At 40.4% G+C, this 8,534-nt stretch overlaps 1 protein-coding gene across 3 annotated transcripts in view; it reads left to right on the forward strand.

The window, feature by feature from the left end:
* phkb (phosphorylase kinase, beta) overlaps positions 1–8,534 on the forward strand; it is a 133,841-nt gene that overhangs the window by 118,336 nt on the left and 6,971 nt on the right. For 2 of the 3 annotated variants that reach the window (XM_008292001.1, XM_008292004.1), the window contains 4 exons: positions 231–312; positions 579–636; positions 6,481–6,571; positions 7,730–7,935. In XM_008292001.1, coding sequence (XP_008290223.1) covers positions 231–312; positions 579–636; positions 6,481–6,571; positions 7,730–7,935 — 437 coding nt within the window. Of the gene's footprint in view, positions 1–230; positions 313–578; positions 637–1,147; positions 1,239–6,480; positions 6,572–7,729; positions 7,936–8,534 lie in introns of all 3 variants that reach the window. The other variant, XM_008292002.1, reaches the window with a different exon arrangement.

Genomic DNA, 8,534 nt, shown 5'->3' on the forward strand with positions numbered 1-8,534 from the left:
TCATATCCTACACATGTGATAGACTGATTACCTGTTCAGGTGAACCTGCCTTCACCCTGAGTCAGCTGAGATAGGCTCCAGCCCGATATATCACTAACTGACTTTTGACTGTTGACTTTTATTGACAGTTTGTTAATTCTCACTATGAGTAAATAATATAATAAATGTCAGTGTTAGCATGTGAGACAAGGCTCATGTTTCCTTTCTTCTACATGTGTGTTGCCGCTCAGGACTGTGACTGCTTGGCCAGTCAGGCTCAGCTTGCCAGCATCCTTCTGAGGAGAGAAGGATCAGACTTCCTTGCCAAAGATGGTAAGCACACACACTGCAAGTTAGTAACTACAAGAACTAGTCACTAGTTGTAGAAAAACAACAAGCTACAGATCTGAGGAGAAGCCAGAAGTGTTGCAAATGAGCAGCTTTGCGAACATTATCATCTGCTCTACCTTTTAATAGAAAAATAAACCTTTTGGTGCATTCATCAGGTATTTCACATTCCTGAATGGATGATAAATCTAAGCATGGCTGTACATGTCTTATAAAGTTTTTAAGGTCTTAACAAACATGTGTGATTCCAGAGAACCTGATGGATGAACTGGAGAGAATCTACAGAAGAGCCGGCAGCAGAAAGCTTTGGTCTGATATATTCACACACATACACAGAAACACACAGCTCATACACTGTTTTGCATTCTTTCAGTCTTCCGTCACTGCTTTTGTTGAGATTGCATTGCCATTTGTCCTGATTTAATGTTGCTTTTTGTCATTGTCTGTCCAAATATAAAGCTGACTACTAAGTATCACATCTAAAGCAATATAAGATGCATTCAGGAGCAGAGATGTGGCTGTATAAGATGGTCCCATTTAGTACATGTACTCATTTATTTATTCATTGGTGACTTGTCAGTCAGTATTAGTTACTGCTGTGCTGACTAATTATATGTGTATTGAAAGCAAGTGAGAATGAATGTTGAAACATTTTATGAAATGAGAATTGTATGGGCATTGTTTTGACAGTGTCTTGTTGGGCCCCTTTAATCCAACGGCTTGTCTTCATACCTGTTGTGTCCCCTCTTGTCGTCCTCTCACACTCTTCTCTAATTTTGACACTTCAAAGTAACTGTGATCTAATCTGGCTGAACTGTAGGCTGGCAGTGCGCCAGGCTGCTGCCATTATCAAGAAGGTTGCCAGCTCAATAGCTCCTCACATCACTACAATTCTGGTGCATGGGAAACAGGTAATGTTCAGGCTGAGACAGACTGAAGATCCTGCATGTGTGGTCCCAGTTAGCTGGCTAGCTAGCTGTCTAGCTTCAGAGCTGTGTGAGGTTCAGCCGATCCTGCTTTAAGATTCCTCATAGCAAGGGTGATCACGGGGATTTTTAAAAGTAAAAATAAATATAAAAAAGAAGAAAAATAATCATTTGTTAAATTAGAGGTTTAGCTTTCCAATTTATCAAAAAGTCAGCTTTTCAGTTTTTTTTTTTATTAGTTTATGCAATTGAGTAGATTAAAACTGAGACTTTAGCTACAGTACGCCTAAATGACAAATAATACAAAATTGAATCATCTTACAGTAATTGCATTACTTCTAAGTGAAACGGTAAAGTATTTGCTGTTATGTCAAATAATAGTTTAGATTTACTATGTTAAAATTACAGACACTACTGCTCTAATGCTCCTCAGCATGAAGGATACCAGTGTTGGACTAATATCTGGAGAGGTGTTCTGCCATTCTTCAGAAAAGATTTTTGCTGGAGAGGTTGTGCGTTGCTCTCCTTTTCTCTTTGAAGTATCCCAAAGGTGTAAACTCAGGTGGGACTTTGGTGTGCATTGAGTCATTATGTTTGAATACTCGTCTTCTGCCAAGCTTCTGCAGACTGGGAGTCAACTAGTTAGCCAGCATTTTTGTATATCCAAGAGCATTCTTGGTGCTATCTATAAATACCATCTCTCTGGCACCTCATCATACTCCTAACTCTATGCTTCACTGTCAGGACTATACATTTACTGTGGCAGTCCTGGCCCGGTTTATTCCAAACATGCTGGACCCAATCTGAGCTGAACACATTTTTCTGACCCAAGAATGTGCTCCCAATATTCATCAGGCTTCTCATGTTCAGGAGCAAGCTTTTTTTCCTGGACACCATCCTTAAAGGTTGATGTTATCCAATATCCACTACGCTGTCTGAGCTGTCACAGGAACTCTGATACCCACTTACAAAAGCTGTGCTAAGTCTAGAGCAGTTGAACACCTGTTTTTCAGCACAAGATTGCGCAAGGAGCACACCATTCATGGTGTCATTTTAGCAGGTTGACAACTTTAGCTCTAGTTAGTGGTCTATGGTTTGTTGTATACCTCTTTTATACTGCTCTTACTGTGTTTCAGATGATTTTGGTCTCAGAAACAGATTTTTTAGTTCTTCTGTCAATTTATTTCCATTTGAAGCCATGCAGACATGCCAACAGACACAACCATAGGTCCAAAACTGAGAAAGCTGTGGTGTTCACAAGTAAACTTTATAGGTATGATCATGCAGTTTGGTTAACTGGAAAAGTGTTTTCACTTTTGCATTGAGTTTACAATTTGGGGCCTGAAGGTTCAATACAGTCTTTCTAAAGTGTTTACTTTTGAGTTTTCATAGCATGAAATACTTTACTCCTTAACTTAAAAACAAAACAATTATTGATAGATTATACAATTTTGAATTATTTGACATTTAGGTATTTGACATTTATTGGTCAGTGGTGCAGTCACTTCTTTTTTATACTGTGAGTGTGTAGTCTACATTTTTTTGAAAGATCTAAGAATGTGAAAAAAAATATATATATTTGAATAATATATGCGTGTGTACCTTCCAATAATGCAGTTTGTAATTAAAGATGTATAGTTAATATGGACTACACTAAACATCATTAATGCTCACATTTATGTACAACTAATGCTAGTCCCACTTTTTGCTGTTAACCCTATTCAGGACATTCATGTTGCCATACCTAGAAGGTCTTTCGGGGTCCATTGAACCCCAAGAAAGAATAAATATACAAAATATTTGTTGGTCTTCATTATAGACTTTATGCTGTTGTTATAAGAGTGTGTGGCCCCTTTCAGAAATGCCAGGGTGTGCAGGTTGCTTGACCGGTGTGTGAGTGAGTGAGCGTCCGACGTGTGTGTGGAGACGACCGTGAGGAGAGCAGGCGATCGGAGCAGGCTTAGCGCAGGCATAAGTAAATATATAGTAAATATAACAGTAAATATATAGCCTTGCAGGAAACTACTGGCAAATAAACGCTACAGCCCTCAAGTACAAAGCCGAGTCTCGTGTTTTTTGCTTCCCGACTGCTGTAAAATAAAAGGGGAGTTAACCCCGACGCTGAGGACAGCTTCGGCCCTGGAGCAGAGCTCGAGTCTCCCCCTGTGTCTCCCGACCGCGGTATGGAGGCTGAAGCAGGAACGGTTAAAACTAAGTTAAATAAATTTTCTCTTTTTGTGGTTCCAAATGCAAGACACATGACCCTCTTTTTATATTTAAAAAATAAATAAAAAAGACAATATCTGTCACCTAAACCAAATGGCCTGGGGTCCAAAAGAGCCCGAAAGTCCTGAATAGTGTTAAATAGGTTTTATAAAGTATAATTTGATTCCTGGCTGTGACATTTAACTGACCAGCAGTGACCTGTAACATAGTAGCATGCTAATATCTGAACATCTTGCTGTTAGCTTGTTAACCAGCTAAACCTCTTTCTCCGAAAAATAACATCATAAAAAATGGCTAACGCTCACACAGTCATGAATTTAGTGAAGCCAGCTAAGCCAAGCTAGCTGGTAGCTTGAGTCAGGTGTGTACCGGAGCTTGTGGTCAGTTTTGGTTTTCTCTCTCGTCATTAACCGTCACAGAGGCTGGACCCTCGTTTCTGCTGCTTTGGTATTGTCCTTCATCACCTGCTGCTCTAAGGCTGGCTGTATACTGCAAATGAAATAGAATTTGAATGTAGCAGTGTCCCTGCTAGATGAAGGGCGTCATAGTTGCTGCCGGAGGAGACACCGCTCGTATTCACCCAGAGTGGTGAACATGAAGTAACAGTACAATTGCAAGTCTATAACTGTAAACTGAACACTTGGCTTTAATGGCTTATAAAACCTATTTAGATGAAAGCTGCTTCCTAACGATGTAACCAAACTCAGTATCTTTTGGTTTTACTGTTGTGGGCTCAAATAACATGCAGATCATGCACATAGAGGGGTGACTAATTAAAGAAAAAGCCAACATGAAGTGTCTTTGTAGGGCAGCGTGCTGCCAGAATATCTTTATTGTATCTTTGCATTTATTCTCCAAGTCTCTGAAAACTCTACTGGAGGAATGAACATCATTTTTCAAAAACAAATTTTCTGATGAAAGTGGAAAGTGCTGTCTGACATTTTGCTGCAAAATTTCCTGTTGGTTTTCAATTAGACTGAGATCTGGTGACTTCAAAGGCCGTAGTATATGATTCACATCATTTTTATTAAACCACGCAGTGACCCCTCATACCCTGTGGAGGGGGGCATTGTCATCCTGGAAGAGTTCACCCTCATCAGGGTAGAAATGTCTCACAAAACTATAAAGGTGATCACTCACAACCCCTATGTATTGATTTGCAGTGACTCTTCCCCTACAACTGTATCAGTGGACCCAAACAATGACAGCAAAATGCTCCCCACAGCATAACAGCCACCAGATCCACTCACTGTAGGGGTCAGTGGTTCAGGGTTTTTCTTTAATTTGTCGCCCATTTCTATGTCTGCACAGATGTCATGCAGTGATGTGGAACCTGCAGTCAGTATTCAGGTTTCTTTTTCTTTTTTTGCTTCAGTATTTTTTTTAAAGCATGGATGAGCATAAGTCCATGATTTGGAAGACCCAGTCAAAAAAATACAATAACCATTTTTTTATCTTTGATGTCAGAGCTGCCAAAATTCCATTTTGTTTGTGGTTTACTGCTGGCCTGAATCACAAAGAACTGACCAAATACTATGGATGGTTGTTACAGTTTGTGAGCTTTTGTTTCCCTTTCTAGCAGCCAGTGTTTTCTGTGTCCATGGTTTGATTCAGCTGGTATTGCTTTCACCTTCTGAGTCTGTCTGTCCGTCTGTCTGTTTGTGTGTGATCATGGCAAAACGTGGAGACATCTACTGTAGCTGGCACTATCACAAAGGTGGCTTTGAGTACTTTGGCAGGTGTTTATATCTGCCTGTGGACAGATTTTATCACCGTGACAGCATCACAACCATGCAAGTTGCATTTATGAAACCTTACAGGTGTGTAGTTGAGATCAAAATAACAGCAGAGTTTGAGATGGGTATGATTCAAGTGCTCACTGAGTACTCACACGTCGGACTGTCAGCGTAGTTCTATGCATCGCAGATGGTGTGATCCCATCACAAGATGGTCTCCAGTTTGAATTTGTGTCAGACTGACTGGCATGACTTTTATTAAATATGTTTTATTAATTAATAGGATTTTAGCTTAGGTAAATCTGATTATGCTGTAAAGTAAAAATAAGCCCAGGGGCTGGTTTTCAACTAGCTGGGAAAAAGCATCAATACTCAGTTCAATTTACTTTCTCATTTACCTAACATGGGTCAGGAAGTGAAGCTTGAAATAGGTTCCCCAAACAAAGCATCGGTGGATTGACACCACATCATGCCTTCTAAACATTAAAGCTTTGTAGCATTTTTATTCATTGTGCTCAAGATGTGCCTTTGTAGGTTTAAGCTCTGAATAACTGTATACACACATATGCACACACACACCATACAAGAGTTGTTCTTGCATTTAATAGAGATGTTGTGTTTCAGCTGATTATATTCATAACCCCATTAATGAAATGATTTAATTTGTTCACCGCTTCTGTGAGGATGGCTTCAACTCCACGTGTGTGTCCATAGCAACCCTGGCTGTGGGCTACCATGTGAAGATAAACACACTTTCTGTATGCTGATTTTTCCTCATAGGATTCCTGCAGGCAAGAGGAGGCAATTTGAAGGCTGCACTGAATCTCGTGAACAATGAATTCATAAATTAGTGAACATTAAAATATTTTAAGAGAAATTAACATTGTATTTGGACTGAAGTATCTAAATCGTAAGTTATATATATATATATCATTTTCTGTTTTAGTGTGAGAAAAGAGGTTTGCTCTGTCTCTTGAGGACGTTGTCTTGGCCTTCTTTAATCATGTTAGTCATTTTTTGTGTATTTTTAATATTATTACCTCAAATATTGGAAGAATTCCAATGAATATAAATCCATTTTCTACTTTATGTTCATGTTATTAGTGCCACACATAGACTAATACATGTTCCACTCAGACTGCAAAAAAGCTGAGGAATCTGCACTTCAGCTTGTATTTTTAAAAAAATGCCGTTTGTTGAAGTCCTAGCTGTTAGTTGTCACTGTCATGATGTCAAGAATGTTTTTGTGTCTTTTCGCCCACTAGGTCTGTTGTCCGTCTTGCTGCCAGTCTCTTAACTAAGCTAGTGGACAGCCTTGCCCCCAGTATTACTAGTGTTTTAGTGCATGGCAAGCAGGTAAGTGGACACAGACACAGCAGGGCCTGATAGTGACCGCTCCTTGTGTTGTGGCATGTCAGAACAATGATTTTAATGTTCACTGATTAGAAAAAATGAAATTGGAAAAATGTGATTATAAGCTCCTCATGCTGTCATCCTATGGGAATTACTGTAGACCAGCAGCATGCTCATGTGCCTCATCACCGCTCACCTCCATTGTGTGTGTATCTGAGCTGTAGTTGTAGCACGGCTGCCCGTGTGACCACCGTAGAATCCTAATACGCACCGTGTCCACGTGTCTAGACACACTCCATGTGCCAATTGATATATTGTGACCCGTGAATTTGTCTGATGCCACTCCCATGCGCTGGATTAGTTTTGGCGCATCATTTTCTGTCAAGTGTTATTCAGAGATTAGCCTCCTCTCAAGAGTGTCAGTTATCTCGCCTCATTTTTACCCTTCTGAACAGTTTTAGGCATTTCATTATGCTGAAGTAGCTCAAGGTGTGAATCTGCATATAGATTGCCTACCGGAGGGAATGCTCCTCTCAACATGATTGGAAAAACTGATTTAAAATTTGAGACGGCTGTGTTCCTCTGCTTACAATAACAGCTTAGTTGAAAAAAAGAGGCACCACCCCATTTAAGTCAATTCTGACTCGAGTTTTGATTGTATTTTCCGTCGTTATTGAAATCCAACACTCCCCTTGAATTCAAAGTTGGTCGTTCCCAAACTTTATTTCCAGCTCCAGGCTCCTCTTTTCTCAGTCAGAATACGTTTAGATGTAAAGATGAATGATACATCTAAGCGTTGGATTTCATCAGCTGAAGGCAAGGGTAAAAGTGTGTCCTCTCATCAGTAAGATTGCTGCGGTGTAATTTTCATGAGATGACTTTAGAAGAAACAAATACAAAAGTGCAATCTTGAGATCTGTAATTTTTTCCTGCTCACTTTTATGTGGCTCTGGGAGAGGAGGCCAATTTTAGACTGATGGAACAAAGACACTTGTAAGAATTGCACCTTAGAGGAAGTACTGTGCACATGCCACTCTCGCACGTACCGCACTGCAGAGAACTTTCTAACTGTGTGCGGTGTCATGTCTGCTGTTTCTCCTGATTGTGTGTGTGTGTGTGTGTGTGTGTGTGTGTGTACACGTTATTGCCTGTGATTGCCAGGTGACCCTCGGCCTGTTCGGGCATGAGGAGGAGGTGATCTCTAACCCGCTGTCCCCGGGGGTGATCCAGGGCATCATCTACAGCAAGTGCTCCCCTCATGGTGGGGAGAGGGAGGCTGTTCTACAGCAGGAGCTGGTCATCCACATCGGATGGATTATCTCCAACAACCCTGAGCTGTTCAGCGGCATGCTCAAGATCAGAGTCGGGTAGGACAAAATTGGATTCAGTATAGCTGCAGTGGTGTGCTGACAGCTGTTGTGTGTTTAGTCAAGCAAGATGGGCTCATGCAGCAAGCGCACGTTGTTGTAATGCTCAGTCAATACAAACATGTTAGTCGATCAAAACATCAGGAACAAATAGCTGTACCAATGAGTCTTCCTATTTCAGGATGTTTTCTGAAGTTGCTTTTTGCCCCAAAGGAAGCACACAGTAATTCACTTTTAAGTGGATTAAGACTTTGTTTACAGGTGTTCACTGCATGGTATGGATCAAAGATACATATTTGGTCCAAAAGTCGGATTGAGAAAAATGAAACACTGTGCTGGAATTAGGACTGCACAAAAAATAGTTTCAGCATCAACACTGTGAAGTGTGCATGCACAATAGTCACATCACAGGTAGTGCAGTGTGAAGTAAGACAACAGGTACTACGACTATTGAGTATGGTTATTTAAATCAGAAACAAAGTGCTCTGAAACTGGATCTAAAAGCCATAATAGGGGAAAAAAAAAAAAAAAAGATCTATGAATATTTGAGGGCTGCAAGGTAGCTCAGTGGTTAGCACCATCGCCTCGCAGCTAGAAGG

This window comes from Stegastes partitus, unplaced genomic scaffold (assembly GCF_000690725.1).
Source record: "Stegastes partitus isolate 25-593 unplaced genomic scaffold, Stegastes_partitus-1.0.2 Scaffold777, whole genome shotgun sequence".
NCBI classification, from domain to species: Eukaryota; Metazoa; Chordata; class Actinopteri; family Pomacentridae; genus Stegastes; species Stegastes partitus.